General features: G+C 46.0%; 2 protein-coding genes across 4 annotated transcripts in view; one reads left to right on the top strand and one right to left on the bottom strand.

Annotated features, from left to right (window-relative positions):
* The window catches only part of ino80 (INO80 complex ATPase subunit), a 144,467-nt gene extending 137,304 nt beyond the window's left edge, over positions 1-7,163 (bottom strand). For all 3 annotated transcript variants that reach the window (XM_078406099.1, XM_078406102.1, XM_078406101.1), the window contains exon 1: positions 6,751-7,163. The gene's annotated coding sequence lies outside the window, so the exon portion shown is untranslated. The remainder of the gene's footprint in view (positions 1-6,750) is intronic.
* The window catches only part of exd1 (exonuclease 3'-5' domain containing 1), a 59,525-nt gene continuing 40,246 nt past the window's right edge, over positions 6,804-26,082 (top strand). The window contains exons 1-4 of the mRNA XM_078406103.1: positions 6,804-7,083; positions 17,675-17,746; positions 21,283-21,340; positions 25,872-25,927. Coding sequence (XP_078262229.1) covers positions 6,804-7,083; positions 17,675-17,746; positions 21,283-21,340; positions 25,872-25,927 — 466 coding nt within the window. The remainder of the gene's footprint in view (positions 7,084-17,674; positions 17,747-21,282; positions 21,341-25,871; positions 25,928-26,082) is intronic.

The raw sequence follows: 26,082 nt of genomic DNA, 5'->3' as shown, positions 1-26,082 counted from the left end.
CAACCAGGAGATTGCGTAGGCCAAGGCGGACTGAGCGAAGGTGTTCAGCAAAACAATCGCCCAGTCTACACTTGGTCTCGCCGATATACAAGCGTCCACACCTGGAACAGTAAATGAGGTTGGAGGAGGTGCAAGAAGCAGCACCTCATATTTCTCTTGTGCAGCTTACAACCCAGCAGTATGAATATTGATTTCGCTAACTTCAGGTAACTCTCGCATCCGCTCTCTCCGTCCCTCCACGACACTAGTCGTCTTGCTAGTAGATTCACTGTTCGTATCCCTTTCCCTTCGTTATCACCTTTTCCTGTCGTCCTGTAGAGTTTCACTGTCTGTATAACTCGTTATCACCATTGTGGTCTCCATCTTTCCTCGATCATCGTTGCTTTTTGCATATCTTTTATTCATTTGTTCCATTTACCTTCTATATCACTCGTTTCCCTTTCCCCTGACACTCAGTCTGAAGAAGGATCTTGACCCAAAACATGAGCTATTCATTTTCTCCAGAGATGCTGCCCGCTGAGTTAAACTGATCTCATCCACCTGTACATGATACATATCCATCTATTGCCTGCACTTCTCCGTGCCTCTAAAAGCTTCTTAAACACCACCAAAAGCCGCTTAAATGGCCGAGAATGGAAAGCCTCATCCCGAGACCAGATGCAGCAGAGACAGAAATTGATAGTAGTGTCCAGCATCTTTGCAAGAGGCAGGGTGGAAGGAAGTGCAGTCCAGAAAACTGTGGTAGTCGGTAGGTTTGTCGCAGACGTCAGTCGATAGTCTGTCCCCTGTGATGGAGGCAGAGAGATCAAGAAACGGGAGAGGTGTCAGAGATAGTCCAATTGAATTTAAAGACAGGTCGGAAGTCGGTGGTAGTTAATGAAATCAATGTTCTGCGTGGGTGCAGGAGGCATACGTCAATGCATCGTCAATGTAGTGAGATAGAGTCATACAGCGTGGAAACAGGCCCTTCGGCCCACATCAGCCAACATGTCCCAGCTACACTAGTACCACCTGCCGATGTTTGGCCCATATCCTCTAAACTGGTCCTATCCATGTACCCGGCTAATTGTGTCTTAAACATTATGGTAGCCCCTGCCTCAATTACTTCCTCTGGCAGCTCGTTCCATACACCCACCACCCTATGTGCAAAAAGGTTCTCTCTCAGATTCCCGTTAAATCTTTTCCCCCTCACCTTAATCCTATGTCCTCAGTTCCCCTACTATGGGCAAGAGACTCTGTGCATCTACCCAATCTATTCCTCGTGATTTTATATCAGGGACACTTAAGTCAACACCTTTGCAGTGGCTCCCTGTCCTCTCTCACATCGCCCCTCCCAGCATACGCAGAAGGGAGAGGGTGTTGAAATATTGGTGCACCATCGAGGCTAACTCTGACCTTCCCATCCATGCTGACTTGAACAATCTGCCCAAAATGCGCCTGAAGTCCAGCAAACCCTTTTGGTCTTCAGCCAAATCCATGGAAGACTTTGACCCCAAGACTGAGTGGCGCAGCGCCTGGAAAGATGCCAACACCAACAACGGAGAGGTCATCACAGACCCCACAGTGAAACCACCGGGATTTGACCTCCATCACAAGCAATGGCTAACCCTGAACAGGATCTGCACCCTCCATGCAAGAACAGCCCATCACCTGCACAAGTGGGAGACGTCAGACAGCCCTGCTTGCGACTGCGGACATCCAGACCAGACCATCCCACACCATGAGTGACTGCTCAGAGGTTTTTCCCTGGTGGCATCAAGGCCACCCACCCATCAACTGATGCTGCCGTGGCCTGGATGCCTACCCTTGGCTTACGACGTTAGGCTGTGCACGCCGTACGCAAGAAGACTCCTGGATCCCTCTGCTCAATAACACGGCCCAGACCCCTGCCATTCACTGTGCAGGTCCTGCCCATGTTAGACTTTCCTTACCTCAAATTTCACTGCATTAAATTCTATCAACCAATCCTTAACCCACCTCATCAAGATTCTGCTGCATTTTTTCACACCCATCTTCACCATCTGCAATACCACTTGTATATTATCTGCAAAACTTGCCCAATATGTTCTTATCCAAATCATTGATGTAGATGACAAACAGTAACAGGTCCAGCACTGAACCCTGGGGCACACACTAGTCACAGGCCTCCAGACCAAAAAGCAACCTTCCACCATCAACCTCTGCACCCTTCCATGAAGCCAATTTTCTATCCATTCAGCTATCTCTCGTTAGACCCCATGCAATCTAACCTTGCATAGCAGCCTATGGAACCTTGTTGAATGCTTTGCTGAAGTCCAAATGTACAAGCTCTGCCCTCTTCAAACTTTCTGGTCACATCTTCCAAAAACACAACCAGATTTGCGAGACAAAACCAACCTCCCAAGTACAAAACCATGCTGACCATCCCTAATCAGCCTTTGCCCATTTAAGTGCACCATTTAAATAAGAAACCTCAGAATACTCCCTGGTAACTTTTCAACCATAGATGATAAGCTCACTGGTCTATAGTTCCCAGCCTTTTCCTTGCAACCATTCTTGAATAGAGGCACAACAATATTGCAGCCTTCTGGCACTTCTCCTGAATTTAATGACTAACTCGCAGATTTCAATCAAGGCTCCCACAAGTTCCTCTCTAGTTTCCCAGTGTCCTTAGATATATCTGATCAGGCCTAGGAGATTTGTCTACCTTAATACACGACAGTACCTTCAGCACCTCTTCATTCACAATACAGACTGTTTAAGACACTTCTATTGACTGCCCCAAGTTCCTCCGACCTCCTGTCTTTCTCCTCAGTAAAAAAAACAGAAGAGAAACACTCATTAAGGACCTTGCCCATCTCTTGTGGCTCCACACAGAATTGATCGCTTTGATTCCTTAGGGGTCCCACCCTCTCTCCAGTTACTCTTTATCTCCTTATGCATTTATAAAATCTCTTGGGATTATCCTTAATGCTACATGTCAGAACTATCTCCTGGCCCATTTTCGCCCTACTGATTTCCTTTTTTAGTTTGCTCATTAGTTCGCGAAACTCTTCCAGGGATACACTTGATCCCAGCTGCCTATACCTGTCCCACGCGCCGTCCTAATTCTTGACCAATGCCTCAATTTCATCATCCAAGCTTTGTTATGTTTTCCTGCATTGCCCTTCACTCTACCAGGTATGTGCATTTCTTGAGCTTTTGTCAGCACACTTTTAAAATCATCTCACTTGGCTGATGTTCCTTTCTCCTCAAGCAACCTGCTCCAATCAACTTGAGCAAGTCCTTCTCTCATACCCTCAAAGTTGGCCTTACCCCAATTTAGCATTTTACGTTTTGGGCCCTCTCCGTCCCTATCAATAACTATCTTACAGCTAATCGAACAGTGGTCACTGGTCCCAAAAGGCTCCTCCAAGAGCACTTCATGCACAAGTGGAGGTGGAGAAAGGTTTGAGGGGTGGTGCCAGCGAACATTTGGAATAAGGACTGTCCAACGTAACTGCCAAAAAAGGCAGGCATAGCTGGGGCCTGTGTAAATGCTTTGGCTACACCTTGAACATGGAGACACCAAGAGGAGTGAAAGAGAAGTGGTTGAGGGCGAGGACAATTTGTGTCTGGCGGAGTATTGTGTTTCTAATTGATTGTGTGTCTGTTCAAGGAAGAACCAGAGGGCCTTGTGACATTCGTGATGAGGGGTGGATATACAAAGGGACTGGAAAGGGAATCATGGCAAGCCGCAGCCATACCCGTCATTAGTCCTGGTTCGCCCATTGTAGAACAGCAATCCACTGGAAGGACAAAGAGGAACGAGCCAGTGTCGGCTGTCCTGAGGAGCAAGGCCAATCATCCCATCATAACAGGCTGCCCCGCTTACAGATTAGCAAGTCGGACGGAGAACTGGAAATCAGGCCGACTGCGGGAAACAGTGCAATGCCTCGACGTTGGAGTGGGCCGCTGGATGGCCCGCAGCAGCCTGGGGCTTGGCTACACCGGGCGCCACTCCAAGAGGCCTACCACATGGATGGATGTGGCCTACAGCGGGACAGAGCGGTGGTGGAGGACACCAATGGCCACTCTAGGCCAGGCTGACCCCGTAACACTGCCAGAACAACAGGCCAAGAACCTTGCACTTAAAACAACTGTACTTGAAAACGATGGCAAAAGCTGGCAGCTCTGTATAGTGTACAACTCTGTACAGTGTACAACTACTATACACTTGTACTGTATATGAGATGCTTATCTAAGAGATATTAAGTGCTTTATGTATAGTGATACTTGTACTGATCTGTATACAAAAATGAACTTCATTTGTCATCTGTACCGAGATACATAGTACCAATGAACCATTGGAATGCATGGTATAAATGAGGCTACAGGAAATTGAAAGTTATTGAAAAGTTGAAGGGTGTATTTGAACATGTTTATTCTCGTTTTAACTATTCAACAATTAACTATTCAATAAATTACAAATTCACATCACAAAATTAAATTTGGTCTAAATTTTGACTTTCAATTAAACCAAAATGAGCTATGCCAAAACAATGTCAGATGTGTAGAAACATAGAAAATAGGTGCAGGAGTAGGCCATTCGGCCCTTCGAGCCTGCACCGCCATTCAATATGATCATGGCTGATCATCCAGCTCAGTAGCCTGTACCTGCCTTCTCTCCATACCCCCTGATCCCTTTAGCAAAAAGGGCCACATCTAACTCCCTCTTAAATATAGCCAATGAACTGGCCTCAACTACCTTGTGGCAGAGAATCCCACAGACTCACCACTCTCTGTGTGAAGAAATGTTTTCTCATCTCGGTCCTAAAAGACTTCCCCCTTATCCTTAAGCTGTGACCCCTGGTTCTGGACTCCCCCAACATCGGTAACAATCTTCCCGCATCTAGCCTCTCCAACCCCTTAAGATTTTTTTATGTTTCTATAAGATCCCCCCTCAGTCTTCTAAATTCCAGCGAGTACAAGCCCAGTCTATCCAGTCTTTCCTCATATGCAAGCCCCGCCATCCCAGGCATTAATCTGGTGAACCTTCTCTGTACTCCCTCTAAGGCAAGAACGTCTTTCCTCAGGTTAGGAGACCAAAACTGCACACAATACTCCAGGTGCGGTCTCACCAAGGCCCTGTACAACTGCAGCAGAACCTCCCTGCTCCTAAACTCAAATCCTCTTGCTATGAATGCCAAGGGACACGTTGGCTGGTGTGGGCAAGTTGGGCCAAAGGGCCTGTTTTTACACTGTATCACTCTATGACAAAACCATGTAACTGACTGTACAAAACATATACTGAAAACAATATTAAATGACCTGGGAGCTTGGCTTACAAAACACTCCATTCTAATATGGTCTATCTGTTTTGATACAGTTCAGCAGTTTCAAAAATGTTGCTCAAATTCAAGTGTCCAACTTCATATTTATGAGAGTGAGCTTCTGCCATTTATTAATGCGAAGTAGTGGCACCTGAGACAAAATAAATAACCACTAATAAAAGTATATGCCCTGGGCTTATTGCTTCTAGAACATTACAATTGTCTAATTACAGCTGGTATACCCCTGATATTTTGTGACTTTAGGCCACAGGATAGCCACATGGAAATTATATTGACTTCGGACAAAATGTGATCATACATGACTGCCAAAGGGCTAACAATCCATAAAAAACCTTCTGTCATGACTTAGCAATTTTTTCAGTGCAAAAAAATTCAAGGCAGTGGATTCAAACAAAAAAGAGAAAACAGGTTGTGTATTCCTAGAGTGTTAAGGAGCAGATAAGGCACCTGTCAGTTACAGGAATATTTTGACAGCATCACTAACTCTTAAAAAAAAATCATTCTAAATAAAAGTTGCTTCATTTTGTTAGGTATAAACCCTACAATATTCAAACCCATTAAAATATTAAATTAAATATATAATGACTCAAAAGCAGGACAATTGTACTAATATCCAGAAGATAACTAATTTGGTATGTCAAAACATTTATAGTATTATCCTTAGTAGTGATCAAATTTGCAATAATTTGTATTATTTTTCATTGTTATGATTGGTAATGGCACACAAATTTAATAATTTCCACCCAATGTAACGCTTATTACAAATGGATGAAAAAAGTAATAGTCACGTGGATCAAAAACTCTTGGTTAAAGGGTGACCGGTGTGGATTATAATTTCAAACGCTTCAAGAAAATAATTATTTACTGGAAAAAACACTACCCTCGAAAAAAAACCTTAAATCAACACCCCACCTCCTCCCTCACCCGCACCTTAATTCGTTGTAAAGTGAACAGGCCGAAGGGCAAAGAGGGAAAAAGTTGCATGGGAGCCTGCAATCCGAGATCGCACCTGGGCGATTCGTTTCGAGGGCGAAGGCAGCGGGGAAATAAAGTTTAAGAGACCGGCTAGGCCCGAGGAGGAAGAGGCAGGCGCTGGGCGGAGGGGGGGGGGGGGGGTGTGAGTTGGGGTAGGGAAGGTGCCTGGCCCTTTAAACGGCCCCAATCCTCCCGTGGAGAGAAGCGGACTTGGGGGGGCGAGAAGGGGAGGAAAGAGGCGAGAAGGGCCGGGTGGCCGGGCCTGGCGTGGCTTTTCCTCCTTCCTCCACCCGATCGGCCGGGGAGGAGGGGGGGTGATTTTAAAAAATCCTCCCAAGGCGCCGAGCCATCCCCCGCGAAATAATGGGCACTAACGCCGGGTCGGCGGGCCGTCCGCCCGGCCGCCTCCTCCCCCCGCCCGCCGCACACACACACTCGCACACACACACACACAGCCGCTTACCTCGCCTCGTCCCTGCGTCTGCCTCGCCGCGCCGCTCCTCTCGTCGAGCCAAGATGGCGCTCGCTTTGGCGAGGCAGAGGTTGCGATGTCTGACAGAAGGAGCGGGGCGGCCGGTTTCACAGCCGCTCTGCCTGAGTCCCTCCGAGCGCCGCCGCCGCCGCCGACCGCCATTGCGGCTCTACCCCCGGCCCCCTCAGGCCGGAGCAGCCGAACACCTATCCGTGTCAACACCGCCAGGCTACGGTGAACACAGATCCCACGCTCCTTCCGAGTTCACCTTGCCGCACGGCTGTGGGGAATATCGGGACCCTCTTCCTCTGCGGTTGGTCATTTCGGGGAAATTCGACCGGGAAAAGGGCGAATTCGAAGTCGGGATAGGAGAGGTCATCGATTGACTCTGTTGTCGACTCTCATGCCGAAATCGACGGAAATTGCCGAAGTGTGTGTGACGTCAGGGAGGGGCCGATCGGTCGGCCGGCCGACCAGTCAGACGGGCGCGCTTTGTTCGTCGTGCGGCTCCGGGAGAGGAGGGGCGGGCGCCCTTGGCCGTCTCGCGATGGCAACGGTCGGGGCAATTCGAAAAATAGCGCCGGCGGGCTTGACAATGACAGCGCGGCGCATGCGCGCCGGCACGTGGGGAGGGGGGGACAGGAGCGGAATAGCGCCTGCAGACCTGTCAATCACAGCGCGGGTGTGGCGGTGATCTGCGGCTTCGGGGAGGGGGCGGGGCTGTGGGGAGGCAGGGGGCGGAGCTAGGAGAGGGGAGATGTGGGGGCAGGGCTAAAGGGGGAGTGGGGGCGGGGAGAGGCGGGGGCAGGGCTAGTGGTGGGTGGGTGGGTGGGGGGGGGGAGGCGGGGCTTGGGCTTGGGCGAGGCGGGGGCGGGGCTGGTGGGGAGGGAAGGAGGGGAGAAAGAAAGAACCAGAATTGGCCGTGATGGACACCGCGTGGCTCCGGGCGCTGCTTGGCCGACGGCTCCGCCTCACCCTGGTGGATGGCACCTACTCCGGACGCCTGCGGCATGTCGACGCCTCCAGCAAAGCCGTCGTCTTGCACGAAGGTGCGAACGCCATCAAACCACGCCAGTCATGTTCGCAGTCGGATGAAATGCTGGGTGGGGTTGGGTGGGGCGGGGGAATGAGGTCTGGGTTGGTGTTGGAGTTGGTGATGAGGTGGTGCCTGAGGGAATGAGTGTTGGGGAAAGGGATGGGTTGGGTGGCAACTGGAGTGGGAGAGGAGATGGGGTGGGAGATAAGGGGATATGGGTGGGTGGGAGATAAGGGGATATGGGTGGGTGGGAGATAAGGGGATATGGGTGGGTGGGAGATAAGGGGATGGGTGGGTGGGTGGGAGATAAGGGGATGGGTGGGTGGGTGGGAGATAAGGGGATGGTGGGTGGGAGATAAGGGGATATAGGTGGGTGGGTGGGAGATAAGGGGATGGGTGGGTGGGGGGGCATGGACTTGAGATGGCCGGGGGTAGTGGGGTGAACGGATGGTTGGGGTGAAGTGATTATCATATCATATATATACAGCCGGAAACAGGCCTTTTCGGCCCTCCAAGTCCGTGCCGCCCAGTGATCCCCGTACATTAACACTATCCTACACCCACTAGGGACAATTTTTACATTTACATTTACCCAGCCAATTAACCTACATACCTGATTAGGAGAGGGTTTGGGGACAGGGCTGGGTGGAATGTGTAGGAAGGAACTGCAAATGCTGGTTCACACCGAAGATAGACACAACATGCTGGAGTAACTCAGCGGGACAGGCAGCATCTCTGGAGAGAAGGAACAGATGACATTTTGGGTCGAGACCCTTCTTCAGGCTGCCTGACCTGCTGAGTTGCTCCAGCATTTTGTGTCTGATGGGGTAGATTGGGTGAGGGAGATGAGTGGGCGGTGGTGAGATAGCTGGAGGTGGAGGGGTGGGTTGGGTGGGTGAATGACTTTCACTCATAGAAAATGCCCAAATGTGCTTAACATTAAGGTAGAAACAAGAAACTGCAGATGATGGTTTACGGAAGAAAACGGAGAGGCTTGGAGTAGCTCAGCTGGTCAAGCAGCATCTCGGAATGACATGGTTAGGTGATGTTTCGGATCAGGACCCTTCTTCAGCCTGATGAAACTCTGAAGCATGACAAAGGGTCCTGACACAAAGCATTGCCTATTCAACTTCTCCTGAGATGCTGCCCAACACGCTAAGCTGCTCCAGCACTATATGCTTAACGTTAATATTGCCAGACAAACATACAAAAAAATTCACGGGGCTTGGCATTGCAGAGGTGAGGATAACGTTCAACATGAAGATAGACGCAAAATGCTGGAGTAACTCAGTGGGTCAGGCAGCTTCTCTGGGGAAAAGTAATAGGTGATGTTTTGGGTTGAGACCCTTCTTCAGACTGAGAGTTATGGGACATGGAAAAGAGATATAGAACAAATGAATGAAAAATATGCAAGAAGTAATGATCAAGGAAAGGTGGAGCCCACAATGGTCCATTATTAGCTGTGGGCAAAGTGATAATGAGTTATACAGACAGTGAAACTCAACAGGACAACATGTTTATCATATCTTTTTTGACAAGCCATTTGGGCTATTGAGTAAGATAAAATCCCTTTTATCCAGGTAATTCCTATTGACTGTCCCTCTGTTTCTGCAGATACTGCCTGAGCCATTGAATTCTTCTGCCCTAGTTAAACTTACCAAATGCAACATCTTGCACTTATCAGAGTTAAATTTCCATCTGCCATTTGTTTGTCTGCTTTGGCAGTTGATCTAGATCTGATTGTAACTTTGGACAACCTTCGTTACTGTCAACTCTACCACAATTTTGGCATCAAACACAAGCGTCGTCACTCCACGTATGTTCACAAGTTATAGGAGTATAATTAGGCCATTCGGCCCATCGAGTCCACTCCACCATTCAATCATGGCCTAGTCCCATTTTCCTGCCTTCTCCCTATAACCCTTGACACTCGTTCTAATCAAGAATTTGTCTATCACTGCCTTCAAAATATCCACTGACTTGGCCTCCACACACAGCCCTCTGTGGCAATGTGTGGGGGGGGGGGGGGGGCTTGATTCCCATATTCCCCCTTCCTGCTACTTTCCTCCCTCTGGCTTCAGAAATTACAACCAATCCTGTCTCAAACCTTCTGCTTTTATCTTTGACCTTTGTTCCAACCATTTGCCTATCAAGCCTCCCTTTGCCTGTGTCCATGTATTACCTGCCATGCTTTGTCCTGCCTCTCCCCTCTTCCAGCTTTCTTCTCCCTCCCCCTCCCCATCAACCCGAAGAAAGGTCTCAACATGAAATGCCACCTATCCATGTTCTCTGGAGATGCTGCCCAACCTGCTGAGTTACTCCAGTATTTTATGTCCTTTTGTGTATTAACTAGCATCTGCAGTTCCTTGTTTCTATGTTCTCGTCCAAATTGTTAATATATATGACAAACAGCAGGTGGCTCAGCACTGATCCCAGCCGTACACCACTGGTCACAGGCTCAAATCTGATAAACAACAAGTCACCATCATGAAAAGACAGTGCAGGAGTAACTCAGTAGGCAGGGCAGCATCTCTGGAGAACATGGATGGGTGACATTTCGGGTTCTTTCCCTTCAGGCTGATTGCCTTCTCCCCATACCCCCTCACTCCGCTATCCTTAAGAGCTCTATCCAGCTCTCTCTTGAAAGCATCCAACGAACTGGCCTCCACTGCCTTCTGAGGCAGAGAATTCCACACCTTCACCACTCTCTGACTGAAAAAGTTCTTACTCATCTCTGTTCTAAATGGCCTACCCCTTATTCTTAAACTGTGGCCCCTTGTTCTGGACTCCCCCAACATTGGGAACATGTTTCCTGCCTCTAATGTGTCCAATCCCCTAATTATCTTATATGTTTCAATAAGATCCCCCCTCATCCTTCTAAATTCCAGTGTATACAATCCTAATTGCTCCAGCCTTTCAACATACGACAGTCCCGCCATTCCGGGAATTAACCTAGTGAACCTACGCTGCACGCCCTCAATCGCAAGAATATCCTTCCTCAAATTTGGAGACCAAAACTGCACACAGTACTCCAGGTGCGGTCTCACCAGGGCCCGGTACAACTGTAGAAGGACCTCTTTGCTCCTATACTCAACTCCTCTTGTTATGAAGGCCAACATTCCATTGGCTTTCTTCACTGCCTGCTGTACCTGCATGCTTCCTTTCAGTGACTGATGCACTAGGACACCCAGATCTCGTTGAACATCCCCTCTTCCTAACTTGACACCATTCAGATAATAATCTGCCTTTCTATTCTTACTTCCAAAGTGAATAACCTCACACTTATCTACATTAAACTGCATCTGCCATGTATCCGCCCACTCACACAACCTGTCCAAGTCACCCTGCAGCCTTATTGCATCTTCCTCACAATTCACACTACCCCCCAGCTTAGTATCATCTGCAAATTTGTTAATGGTACTTTTAATCCCTTCATCTAAGTCATTAATGTATATCGTAAATAGCTGGGCCCCTAGCACCGAACCTTGCGGTACCCCACTGGTCACTGCCTGCCATTCCGAAAGGGACCCATTTATCCCCACTCTTTGCTTTCTGTCTGTCAACCAATTTTCTATCCATGTCAGTACCCTACCCCCAATACCATGTGCCCTAATTTTGCCCACTAATCTCCTATGTGGGACCTTGTCGAAGGCTTTCTGAAAGTCGAGGTACACCACATCCACTGACTCTCCCCTGTCAATTTTCCTAGTTACATCCTCAAAAAATTCCAGTAGATTTGTCAAGCATGATTTCCCCTTCGTAAATCCATGCTGACTCGGAATGATCCCGTTACTGCTATCCAAATGCTCAGCAATTTCGTCTTTTATAATTGACTCCAGCATCTTCCCCACCACTGATGTCAGACTAACTGGTCTATAATTACCCGTTTTCTCTCTCCCTCCTTTTTTAAAAAGTGGGATAACATTTGCTATCCTCCAATCCACAGGAACTGATCCTGAATCTATAGAACATTGAAAAATGATCTCCAATGCTTCCACTATTTCTAGAGCCACCTCCTTAAGTACCCTGGGATGCAGACCATCAGGCCCTGGGGATTTATCAGCCTTCAGTCCCATCAGTCTACCCAAAACAAATTCCTGCCTAATGTGGATTTCCTTCATTTCCTCCTTCACCCTAGGTTCCCCAGCACCTTTTTTTGGAAACCAGCATCTGTATTTCCTCTTCACTACTCTGATTTGACTGCTCCTGACCCTGTTATTTTCTCACTTTTCCAGTTTTGGCAAAGTATTTTAGATGTGAAAATATAGTATCCACAAAGAATTGTAAAGAAAAGACATATAAATGGCTATGTGAAAACAGTCACAAAGAACAGCCAGATGAATCACCGGCCCATTCCTTCCCTCCTGAGATGCTGCCTGACCTGCTGAGTTACTCCAGCATTTTGTGATGAATACAAATGTCTTGTAAGGGATAACAAAATACTAGTTCTTATTTCCAGAGCTGGAATGCAAAGGGTGGAAACTGCGTGCTACAGTTGCATCAAGACCATTTCAGGCCATTGAGTTTAGTTTTGAACCTTCTCCCTCATCTTGAGAAGGGCTATATTTTTGAAGGTTGTTCATGTTGAAGGCCAACATTCCTTTGCAATTTAGAATATTAAGGGATGTCCATCTGCTAATCTCTAAGATGATTAAAATGAAGTAGAGAGAAGCTACTTTTTTGCTAGGGATTTTGAGAACAAGGGACACAAACTTGAAATTAGATTTGTGCCATTTCTGGACTGTCAGAAGGACTTCACATCAAGACAATCTGGACTGCTCAAATATTTTTTTTAAAGTTTTATACTCGTTTTCAAAACCCGGATTTCGTTTTCGCAAACATACTTAAGGTCACAGAATCTAGCATGGAAAAGGGGGTGGAGAAATGGCTGTAAAATCCAGAATGCTTTTTTTTTAAAAACAAGGGAGTTAATTTGTCCCATCAATTCAGTGTTATCAGCTGTTTGTCAACTTTATCCACATAGAACCGCTGGTTATATTTTTTTCTCTTTTAGTGATTCAGTTCTTTTAGACTTTAGCGATACAGTGCGGAAACAGGCCCTTCAGCCCGCACCGATCAACAATCATCCCATACACTGACCTACACACACTCGGGACAATTTTACCAACTTACCAAAGCCAATTAACCTACAAACCTGTACATCTTTGAAGTGTGGGAGAAAATCGGAGCACAGAGAGGACATACAAACTCCATATAGACAGCACCCATGGTCAGGATCGAACCTGGATCTCTGGAGCTGTAAGGCAGCAATTCTACCATTGTGCCACCATGCCGCCCTTTAACACAATCATCCCTCACCCTTCTAAACACCTGCATGTACAAGCCTAGCCCATCCAACTTTTCCCCTCAAGTGAAGCTTCCCATTCCCAGAATTAGTCGTCAGCCTTCACCAAACTGCTTCCAGTACATTTACATCCTTCCATATAAAGAGTTCTTAATAATTCTAATACTTTTATAACCTGTGAATTCCAGACAAAGGCAATGTGACTCGAAAAAGGTTTCTCCTCTCATCTTTTTTTCCCCAATTTTTAAATAATTCCCTTGATCCTTGAGACATCTGCTAATGGAAACCGCTTCCTTCTATCTACTCTATCAGTCAAGATTTGTACGTAAAGGGATCTTGGGGTCCAAGTTCATAGCTTCTAGCAAGTGGCAACACAAGTAGATATAGCGGTAAAGAAGGTAATGGTATGTTTGCGTCCATAAGTCAAGGCATTGAATATAAGAGGCAGGAAGTCATGATGCAGCTTTCTAGGATTTTCGTTAGGCTGCATTTGGAGCATTGCATGTAGCTCTGGTCATCCCATTACAGGGCAGGTTTCAAGGTCAGTTTCTTGTCACATGTACCAATTAAATTAAACATATACCAGTGAAATTCGAATTACCATACAGCAATACTACAAAAAAAGCAACAAGACACACAACTCCATAAAAGTTAACATGAACATCCACCACAGCAGATTCCACGTTCCTCACTGTGATGGAAGGCAATAAAGTCTCATCTTCTTCCTCTTTATTCTCCCGCGGTCGGGGCAGTCAAACCATCCGCGGTCGGGGCGATCGAAGCTCCGCTTCAGGGCGATCGAAGCTCCTGCGGCTTGGAGCTCCCGAAGTCGGTCTCTAACCAGAGACCGCAAGCTCCACGATGTTAAAGTCCGCAGGCTCCCGTGGTAGAGCTCAGAGGTCGATTCCTGGCAAAGGGATCCGGGGCTCCACGGTGATAAGTCCGCAGACACCTGCGGTGGAGCTCCCGAAGTCGGTCTCCAGCAAAGGCCGTCAATTCCTCGATGTTAGGCCGCAGTGCAGATTGAGATACGGTATGGAACAAAATCACATCTACGTCGAGGTAAGAGATTAGAAAAAGTTTCCCCCAACCCCCACCCCCTACATAAAACAAGCTGAAGAACACTAAAACATACATTTAACACATACAAACAACAAAAGGAGGAAGGGACAGACAGACTGTTGGCAAGGCAGCCATTGCTGGCACCACCCGGTGATATGGAGGCTTTTTCAAAAGTGCAGAGGTGGTTTACCAGAATAATGCTTGGATTAGGGGGTATCACCTACAGATTGGACAGACTTGGATTGTTTTCTCTGGGAAGCTGGAGGTTGCAGGGAGATCAGATGGAAGTGTATAAAATATGAGAGGCATAGATAGGGTGGACAGTCGGAACCTTTTTAATCAAATACTAGAGGACATAGCTTTAAAATGAGAGGGTCAAAGCTTAAAGGAGATCTGTGCGGCGTTTTTTTTTTTTAAAGCAGGGTGGTGAGTGCCTGGAATGCACAGACGTGGGTGGCATTTAAGAGATTTTTGGATAGGTATATATAGATATATATATCTATATATACAGGGAATGGAGGGATATGGATTATGTGCAGGCAGATTAAAGTTGGTCTTGGCATCCTGTTCAGAACATACATTGTGGGCCAAAAGACCTGTTCTAATGCTATACTGTTTTATGTTTTATATACATCAAATCTCTTGACCTTCAGTGCTCTAAGGTAAACAATGCCACCTTCTCTAGGATAAAGATCTCGTCCTTCCAATCATTCTGGGAAATCTTTTCTGCATGTCTGCTGAAACTTTGCATTATCCTTTAATCCCTGTAGAAGGGGCTCATATACTGTAGAACATTAATTTGTTCTGAAAACATCCAACTGTACAACACAGGAACAAAGCCTTTAGGCCCACACATATCTAAATAAACTCATTGTTTCTGCCTGCACACGATCCATAAACCTGCATTCCCTGCATATCCATGTGCCTATCTAATACCCTCTTAAACTCCACAATCATATCTGCCACCACCATCACTCCTAGCAATGTGTTCCAGGAACACCATCCTCTGTGTAAATAATATATACAGAGCCCTCCATAATGTTGGGACAAAGACCCATCATTTATTTATTTGCCTCTGTATTCCACAATTTGAGATTTGTAATAGAACAAATCACATGTGGTTTAAGTGCATGTTATCAGATTTTAATAAAGGCCATTTTTACACATTTTGGGTTCACCATGTAGAAATTACAGCAGTGTTTATATATAGTCCTCCCATTTCAGGGCACCATAATGTTTCAGGGCACAGCAATGTCATGTAAATGAAAGTAGTCATGTTTAGTATTTTGTTGCATATCCTTTGCATTCAATGTCTGCTTGAAGTTTGCGATTCATGAACATCACCAGTTGCTGGGTGTCTTCTCTGGTGATGCTCTGCCAGGCCTGTATTGCAGCCATCTTGAGCTTATGCTTGTTTTGGGAGCTAGTCTTCAGTTTTCTCTTCAGCATATAAAAGGCATGTTTAATTGGGTTCAGATTGGGTGATTTACTTGGCCACTCAAGAAATTACCATTTTTTAGCTTTGAAAAACTCCTTTGATGCTTTAGCAGTATGTTTGGGATCATTGTCTTGCTCTAAAATGAACCGCTGGCCAATAAGTTTTAAGGCATTTGTTTGAACTTGAGCAGATAGGATGTGTCTATACACTTCAGTATTCATCATGCTACTACCATCAGCAGTTGTTTCATCAATGAAGATAGGTGAGACAGTACCTTCAGCAGCCATACATGCACAGGCCATAACACCCCCACCACTGTGTTTCACAGATGAGGTGGTATGCTTTGGATCTTGGGCAGTTCCTTCTCTCCTCCACTCTTTGCTCTTGCCATCACTCTGATCTAAGTTAATCTTCATCTCATCTGTCCACAAGACCTTTTTCCAGAACTGCGGTTGCTCTTTTAAATACTTCTTGGCAAATTGTAACCCGGCCATCCTATTTTTGCGGCCAACCAGTGGTTTGTATCTGGCAGTGTAGCCTATGTATTTCTGTTCATAAAGTCTACTGCAGACAGCGGTCATTGACAAATCCATACCTGATTCCTGAAGAGCGTTTCTGTTCTGTCGGGCAGGTGTTTGGGGATTTCTCTTTATTATAGAGTGAATTCTTCTGTCATCACCTATGGAGGTCTTCCTTGGCCTGCCAGTCCCTTTGCGATTAGTAAGCTCACCAGTGCTCTCTTTATTCTTAATGTTGTTCAAAACGTTGATTTTTCCCGCGACACCATTGCTGACACGAGGCCGTGTCCCGCGACGCCATTGCTGCCATGAGGAGCAGCAGCCAGACTCACCGCCTTCCCGGCCGATCTCAGGCCCGGACCATCGAAGCTGCCGTTGCCGACCTCCGGAGCCACAACCGCCACAGCCGCCGACTTCCACGGGCCGCTGCCGCCGACTTCCACGGCTTCCGTGAGGCTACAACTGCCGCTGACCTCCAATGCCGCTGACTTCCACGGCCTCCTCATGGCCGCTACCGCCAACCACCACTGCCTCACCGGGGTCGCCGACCTTCACCGCCTCCTCGATGGCGGCGACCCTCACTTCCTCCCCAGCCATCCGCTGACCGGGCCGACCGACTCGGATTCCAGTTCCCTGCGGGCCTCCACCAGCGACTCTGTTGACCCTCGCCGCTCCACTGCCCAACAGTGGTAAGCCTAATGTTTGGCTGATGGCTCTTAACAGTTTTATTCTTGTTTCTCAGTCTCATAATGGCTTCTTTGACTTTCATGGCACAACTTTGGTCCTCATGTTGTTAAACAGCAGTAAAAGTTTCCAAAGGTGATGGAAAGACTGGGGGAAAGACTAGGTGCTGAGAGCTCTCTTGTACCTGCATTAAGGAGGCAATTAAACACACCTGAGCAATTACAAACACTTGTGAAGCCATGTGTCCCAAACATTATGGTGCCCTGAAATTTGGGGGGGGGGGGGGGGGTTGTATAAACACAGCTGTAATTTCTACATGGTGAAACCAAAATGTATAAAAATGGCCTTTAATAAAATCTGACAATGTGCATTTTAACCACATGTGTTTTTTTTCTATTACAAATCTCAAATTGTGGAGTTCAAATGAGCATTATGAAGGGCACTGTATATATTTACCCTGCTCGTCTCCTTTAAACTTAGCCCCTTTCACCTTAATGGCCCCTCTCATCTTGACATTTTCACTCCAGGTAGAAAGGTTTTGTCTGTCCCCTAAATATGCCCTCATAATTTAATATATTTTTAATCAGGTCTCCCCACAACCTCCAGCATTCCAGAGAAAACAATCCAATTTTCTTTGTAATACATACGTATCCAATCGGCATTCTGGTCATCCTCTTTTGCACCCTCTCCAAATCCTCCACATCCTTCCTATAATGGGGCACCAGAACTGCATACATTTTACCACTCTATTTACTTATGTACCTCATTCAGGGAGCTGTGGACATAGACCCCAAGATCCATCTTTACATCAAAACTGTTACGGGTGTTCTAAACTAATTGTTTCCAAGTTAACTCTTGTTTGATTCTTTCTGCAGTTGAAGATTTGGAAAATAAACGACAGCTGCCCGGTGTCAAAATGTTTTTCGGGTATGAGATCAAAAATTGTAAGCATTTCTTTATACTTTGGTTCTTCCATTAAAGAATACAAATCAAAACCATTACCTGAGGTCCAGACAGGAACTGTGAGTGTTTCCTTATAATTGGTATTGGCCAAATAGAGACGTTGAGGACTTGAACTGTTCCAAGACAAGAGGGCACACAGCTAAACGTGATGGTCCATGTTATCTGCTGATTTGCTATCCCTGGATACACATAATTATCTATTGCATCCGCTGCTCCAGATGTCAACCTATTTACATCGGCGAAACCAAACTCAGGCTCGGCGATCGCTTCGCTCAACACCTGCGCTCGGTCCGCGTTCGCCAATCTGATCTCCCGGTGGCCGAGCACTTCAACTCCCCCTCCCATTCCCAGTCTGACCTTTCTGTCATGGGCCTCCTCCAGTGCCATAGTGAGGCCCACCGGAAATTGGAGGAACAGCACCTCATATTTCGCCTGGGCAGCTTGCAGCCCAGTGGTATGAACATCGACTTCTCCAACTTTAGATAGTCCCTCTCTTCCCCTCCCCCTTCCCAGATCTCCCTCTATCTTCCTGTCTCCACCTACATCCTTCCTTTGTCCCGCCCCCCTGACATCAGTCTGAAGAAGGGTCTCGACCCGAAACGTCTCCTTCTCTCCTGAGATGCTGCCTGACCTGCTGAGTTATTCCAGCATTTTGTGAATAAATACCTTTGATTTGTACCAGCATCTGCAGTTATTTTCTTATAATTATACCTGCTCAGATTTCTCTCTCAGACACTAATCTAAGACCTTCCCATCCACAAAAAAGACACAAAGTTCTGGAGTAATTTAGTGGGTCAGGCAGGATCTCTGGTGAACATGGAACATGAAGTCTGAAGAAGTGTCCAGTCCCAAAAGGTCACTTATCCATGCTCTCCAGAGATGCTGCCTGACCTGCTGATTTACTCCCAACACATTTGTCAATTTTGTAAACCAGCATCTGCAGTTCCTTGTCCCATCCCAGCAAAAAGAGGGATTTGGATCATGTGCAGAAAAATGAGATCAGTTCAGCAAGGATTCATGTTCGGCACAACCTTGTGGGCCACAGGGCCCATTATTGTGCTGTACTGTTCTTTGTAGTCCTCGTTTTGTTAGCTGTATCATGATAAGAAATGAATGCATCTTGCTAGTAAAGAAGGTGTGATATAATTCCAAAATGTTGAGATTTGTTCATAAATTCACAAGATGATGGAAACTAGTGTAAAAATGTAACTAAGCTTATCAAGAGCTAGCTTTCAGATTAAGTTTTATTGCTAATGTTGAGGCAAGAGTGGCTTGATCATAGTAGGTCTCTAAAACTGATTGGAAAATACTTAATTGTTGTAGTGTATTCTCAAATTGTTCTCCTCTAATCCCATTTTGATGCACTAGTCTCTGCTAAGTTGCAGAAGTTAGAAGTCTCTGCTAAGTTACAGAAGTTGTGCAGAAGTTGTACACAAAACAACAGAGTTAGTCAGACACGAAAAGCTGGAGTAACTCAGTGGGTCTGGCAGCAACTAAGGAGAAAAGGAATCTGTGATGTTTCGGGTCAAGATCCTTCTTCACCATTGTTCAGCGATAAGAATTTTTTATGGACTATATTCAAAGTATTTCACTTTTAGCCGTAAAGCTAGGCGTTGGAGCAACTGTTCAACATAGGAGCACAGTTTACAGTTCTTTACTTTTTCGAACCCTGTACCAACAGCTCCTAATATTGACGCTTTAAAATCTGATAGCCTTTCCAAAACCAATAAACCACGATGTGGACAATCAATAAAACAGTGCTTCTGTGGGACCAGTTGAGTTCAGTATGGAGCACTGCGAATCCTGACAACCTCACAAATGTAATGTTTAGTGCAGCCTGGCAAAGTCAAGACTTTAATCTTCATCTTCAAACCCATTTGAGTATTGATTCAATAGACAATAGGTGCAGGAGGAGGCCATTCGGCCCTTCGAGCCAGCACCGCCATTCAATGTGATCATGGCTGATCATTCTCAATCAGTACCCCGTTCCTGCCTTCTCCCCATACCCCCTGACTCTGCTATCCTTAAGAGCTCTATCTAGCTCTCTCTTGAATGCATTCAGAGAATTGGCCTCCACTGCCTTCTGAGGCAGAGAATTCCACAGATTCACAAATCTCTGACTGAAAAAGTTTTTCCTCATCTCCGTTCTAAATGGCCTACCCCTTATTCTTAAACTGTGGCCCCTTGTTCTGGACTCACCCAACATTGGGAATTCTTATGAGACAGCAAAACAAATCTTCGTCCTGCCTTCATCCAGCGTCTACATGCTTTTGGAAGTCCAACCACTAACCCGACTGGACAATTTATAAATGAACTTAGTTGAAATTAATGCTAGGGGGAAAATTTAGTTTGTCGATCCTCATCTCATGGTGTTTTGTCTGATATTTCATTACAACAGCACCTCTCAATTCCATCAATTCTATTCCTGGAAAGACAAGGCTACAAGTGTATGACGGTATCACCACTACCTGCAGGTTCCCTTCTGAGGCTTGCCACATCCTGATTTGGAAATGTATTTCTTTTTTATAGTTGCTGACCTAAATCTTAGAACTCCCTCCTCAGAGTACTGTGGAGAATACTTCACCAAAAGGACTGAAGGTGGCAAACACAGTCTTCTCTGAGGGTAACGAGAAATAGCCATACTTGCAGGACTCGCCAGCAGTACCACATTTAAAAAAAAGTCAAACCATCTCACCCCATTAAATTTGTGAGCATTGTTCATTAGAGATCCTGGGTCATGCCTAATTTAGCAGGCCATTCAATTTGGGGGAGCCTGAGCTCAAACCTCCCTTCTCCTTCAAACCTAGGTATGGTCTGTGACAGCCGCTCAGAAGCTGATAGATAACATGGCTGAAATTGCGTAGATTGAGAAACCAATTGCTGATCCAATGACCACTGAAACCGGCTAACACAATGCAGAAGAGAAATGGAACTTGGGATCTTCTTAGTTTATATTAGACCAAGTGAACCCGTTGGGCCCAAACCTCTCCTGCAATGGTGCAGCACCCTCTCCTCCCCCCTGCCCCTCCCCTCCCCCCTGCCCCTCCCCTCCCTCCCTCCCCATCCCTCCCTCCACCCCCTCCCCATCCCCCTCAACCCCCCTTATCCCCCTCAACCCCCCTTATCCCCCCTTCCCTCCCTCCACCCCACTCAATCCCCCTCAACCCCCCTTATCCCTCCCTCACTAGGAGATAGATTTATTCTTTAAAATGTGATTAACTTTAAAAATATAACACTAATTTCAATGAAACTTCTTCCATTAGCACCAAAAGGATGACGATGGGTAAGGTGGGCCTAGAATCATCGCGCTATCGTGTACCGTTTTGGCTGTAGTTCAGGAACAAACAAACAAACAAGAGTTTTAGTATTTCGATAACTCAGCTGTTAATTGAATGAACCAAATATACCACCAAGCATTGAGGATCTTAACTGTTATTAGAATTAAGTTAATATTTATTGCTTGTTTGTAATGTCAAATCGAATTCTACTGTTTATTTGTACATATCCTCTGTTTCAGTGGCGATCCTTGATGACTTGCCAAGTGCATCTGCAAATGAGCAATCAAATGATGCCAAGTAGGTGCCTTATTATACAACATTTCCAAAAAATAAATTCCACCTTTTTACATTGCATTTTGCGATATACACTGATGAGCCAAAACATTATGACCACCTGCCTAATATGCTGTTGGTCCTCCGTGTGCCGCCAAAACAGCGCCGACCCGCCAAGGCATGGACTCTACAAGACCCCCTGAAGGTGTCCTATGGTATCTGGCACCAAAACATTAGCAGCAGATCCTTCAAGTCCTGTAAGTTGCGCGGTGGAGCCACCGTGGATCGGACTTGTCGATCCAGCACATCCCACAGGTGCTCAATCGGATTGGGATCTGGAGAATTTGGAGGCCGGGGCAACACCGTGAACACTTCATCATGTTCCTCAAACCATTCCCGAACAATGTGTGCAGTGTGGCAGGGCGCATTATCCTGCTGAAAGAGGCCACTGCCATCAGGGATACAATTGCCATAAAGAGGTGTCCCTGGTCTGCAACGATGTTTAGGTCGGTGACACGTGTCAAATTGACGTCCACATGAATGGTCAGACCCGGGTTTCCCAGTAGAACATTGCCCAGAGCATCACACTCCCTCCACCGGCTTGTCGTCTTCCCACAATGCATCCTGGTGCCATCACTCCCCCAGGTAAACGGCGCACACGTACACGGCCATCCACGTGATCTAAAAGAAAACGGGACTCATCGGACCAGGCGACCTTTTTCCACTGCTCCAAGGTCCAGTTCAGACACTCGTGTGCCCAATTTAGCGTAGGGGGTAACAAGTTTAGAGGGTATGTGAGGAAGTTTTTCTTCATAGGGTAGTTGGATGCTGGAACGCACCACCTACAAGGGTGGTGGAGGCAGGTAACATTTAACATTTAACATTAACATTTAGCATGTAACATTTAAGAAGCATAGAAGGCTATGTGCTGTGGTTCAATTGTGCTTTTATTTGCTACATCTATAAATGCACAGTGAAATTCTTTTACATGCAGTCCAGAAAAAGTATTGCCATACCTAAGCACATCCCCGATTAGCAAAGTGTACAGAAATACAGGTTTTGGCGCCATTTTCAAATTCCAGTCCGCACTCTGGTTCTTAAGAGCGGTGTCTCATCCAGACAAGCCCCAGACTGCTACAGGCCTCCAGCCATCATCTTTCTCGCCAGACCCCGGTTCACATCCTCTACTCCTCGCCAGTCACATCCGCCATCGTCGGCTCCATCCTCCTGGTCTTTGGTCTTCGGGTGATGAGCAGAGGCTGGCTCAGCAGCCTCTCCCCTGCAGGCCACAGTCAACCAGGTCCTACGTTCAGCAGTGGGGATGAGCAGGGGCTGGCTAGGCAACTTCCTCCTTGCTGGTAAATAAGACTATTATAGATAGTTAGAGTGGACACAATGAGTCAAAGAACCTGTTTTAATGTTGTTTCATCTTGAGAGCATGTCTGCTATTGACGTAGATGAATGAATAGAAAGTTGTAGGTGCGCGGATAACAGGAAGCTGAGAGTGAAATGAGTTTAGCAGTTGAAAGCAGTAAGGGCTAGTGACAGATTCAGTGAAGGTACAAAACTGGCAGATGTTGAATGTGGGAAATTACAAGGTTATTCACTTCATCATATTCTTTGCATCTTGTATATAACAATTTTCATGCCTCTGCATTTCTGAACCCCATGTAGTCTGAACATGATGGAAAGTATAGATTCTAGAAAGATATGACAAGTGTTTAAGGTCCAAATTATTAAAAACAGTTTCTCATAAAGGCTATGACAACAGCACTCATATCTACAAACTGTACCAGCTAGAAGGACAGAGTCATCAAGAATATGGATCACTGCAAATTCCCCTTCATGTCACACGCCACCCAAACTATGAAATATATTGCTGTAACATGATCGGTGCATGGGCCCAACCCTGGATATTCTTGCCCATTGTGAATCACGATTAGAAGGATTGCAGCAGTTGAAGAAGGTGGATCACGACCACCTCCGTGAGTGATATCCACATCCCATAAATGAGTCACCTAAAAAGCCAGTGGCATGTCAGTCTTTATCTTGGAGGCAAAGAAACAAAGAGGATGAAGTGATTCAGTGTTCCGGTGCTTTGGTCAGATCTGCCAACAGTGCCATGTGTATTGGTTATTGAGTTACTCAAAGGATTTATTGGATTTGGAATAAATGCAGTTTAGGTTCACAATGACCACTAGGTTTTCAAGATTCAATTATTTTGATATAGTCTGGAAATTTTGCACAGAAGTGGGTGGAGAAGTGGCGAATGGATTTAATCCAAACAAGGGCTGTCACGGTGGCGCAGCGGTAGAGTTGCCGCCTTACAGCGAATGCAGCGCCGGAGACCCGGGTTCGATCCCGACTAAGGGTGCTGTCTGTACGGAGTTTGTACGTTCTCCCCGTGACCTGCGTGGGTTTTCTCCGAGATCTTCAGTTTCCTCCCACACTCCAAAGACGTGCAGGTTTGTAGGTTAATTGGTGTGGTAAATGTAAGAATTGTCCTTAGTGGGTGTAGGATAGTGTTAATGTGGGGGGATCGCTGGTCGGCACGGACTCGGTGGGCCGAAGAGCCTGTTTCCGTGCTGTATCCCAGAACTAAACTAAAGTGTGAGGTGTTGCACTTTGGGTGGTCAAATGTAAGGGGAAAATAAATACTTAATGGCATGACCTTCGACATCATTGATGTGCAGAGGGATCTTGGGGTTCCATAGCTTCTTGAAATTGGCAACACAAGTAGATAGAGTGGTTAAAAAAAGGAATGGAGTATGCTTGTTTTCATGGGTCACGGCATTGAATATAAGAGTCAGGAAGTCATGATGCAGTTTTATAGGACTTTGGTTTGCCCACTTTTGGAGTATTGCGTGCAGTTCTGATCACCACATTACAAGAAAGATATGGAGGTTTTTGAAAGGGTGTGGAGGAGGTTTACCAGAATGATACCTGGATTAGGGGGTATTAATTACACGGAGAGGTTGGACAGACTTGGATTGTTTCCAGTGGGAAGCTGGATGTTGTGGGGAGACCTGATAGAAGTATATAAAATTATGAGGCATAGATAAGGTATTTTTTAGGATGGAAAAATCAAACACTAAGGGCATAGCTTTAAGGTGAGAGGGGTGAAGTTTAACGCTGATACGTGGGGCATGTTTTTTATACAGAGAATGGTGAGTGTCTGGAAGGTGCCGCCGGGGGTGGTAGCTGAAGCAGATATGTTAATGGCAGTTAAAAGGCTTTTGGATATGGAGGGAATAGAGGAATATGTGTTACGCGTAGCTAGATAAGTGATGATCTTGGCATCATGTTTGGCAAAGACATTGTGACTACATGGGTTTTCTCCAGGTCTTCCAGACCTCCAAAGACTTGCAGGTTTGTTGGTCAATTGAGTTCTGTAAATTGTCCCTAGTGTGTAGGACGCAAAACTGGGATAACATAAAACTACTGTACAGGTGATCGTTGGTCGGGGCGGACTCAGTGGGCCGAAGGGGCTGTTTCCACTAAACTAAACAGCCAAAAGGCCAGTTCTTGTGCAGAACTGTTCAATGTTCCCTAAGTTTAGAAGGGTGATCCGATTGATGTGTTTAAAATTGAGTCCAAGAGACTGCATAGGAACGGGCCTTTTGTCCCACCACATCCACGGCAACTTTTTTGCCCATCAACACCAATCGCATTCACCCGCACCTGGGCTACAGGAGTCTTCTGTTCGGGGAATGCAGCTGAGAAAGGTGGTATCTTAAAACTGGAGCAGAGCTGTTTAGGTGTAAAATCTGAAAACATTCCCACAGAGGGCAGAAGAGCTTTTGGGACTGAGCTCTAGGGTCAGAAATTTGTCGTTGGTTGCTGATGCTGATCTTGTGAGGAACTGAATTACAAGGAGCCAATGCTCACACACAGCTTTTACCAAAGGCCAGTTTCAGGAGTGATTTTCGTTAGTGGGGACTTCAAAGAATACAGAGCAAAGACCAGTAAACTGAGTTAAAATAAACTGTAAACTCTTCAAATGGCAGGCCAAGTTTGAGAAGTCAAATGGACTGACTCTTTAGGTTTCCAAACCAAGATTGTGCCTAAGCTTGGGGCAGGTGATTCAATTTGTCACTATGTGGGTGGGATATTGTGGATTCAAATCCACACCAACAACATATAACCTTTAATTTCCTTTCAATTTGTTCTGCCCAAAAAGCATGCCATTCCCAAGATCAAACCAGAGATTAATGGTACTTCCAACTCCTCGTTCCTCATAGAAGGCTTATGCTAACTATAGGCCAATTAAATGACTCCCTATTTTTAGCCAGATCTGAGTTTATTTTTTCTGAGTTATGTGACGGAGTTAAGCTATATTGCAACAGTTCAGTTACAATAAAAGATTTATTGAGGTTGCAGAGACATGCAATGGTCGATTCCTGGTGCTCAACATTTTTTTACTTTCTATACAGTTAAGAGGTGACTAGAAACATAATTTGGGTTGCTTGCTCTTGAATATCATTTGAAGAAAACAAAGTAGGAAGCATTTCACAATCCTAACTATATTTTCTGTATATTTTATTGGTGATGAAAGGACCACACTGGAAGATGCAACTCCAGGGATGGTGTTTGGAGCGAAACATTTCCCAGGTACCTGAGATGAAATGTTTCCCAGTGAAATCTTATCTTTTGGAACGTGTAGGAAGAAACTGCAGATGCTGGTTTAAACCTAAGATAGACTCAAAAAGCTGGAGAAACTCAGCGGGACAGGCTGTATCTCTGGAGAGAAGGAATAGGTGAGGTTT

The sequence above is a fragment of the Rhinoraja longicauda genome, chromosome 10 (genome assembly GCF_053455715.1).
Source record: "Rhinoraja longicauda isolate Sanriku21f chromosome 10, sRhiLon1.1, whole genome shotgun sequence".
NCBI classification, from domain to species: Eukaryota; Metazoa; Chordata; class Chondrichthyes; order Rajiformes; family Arhynchobatidae; genus Rhinoraja; species Rhinoraja longicauda.
This window is presented reverse-complemented; position numbering and strand designations above follow the sequence as displayed.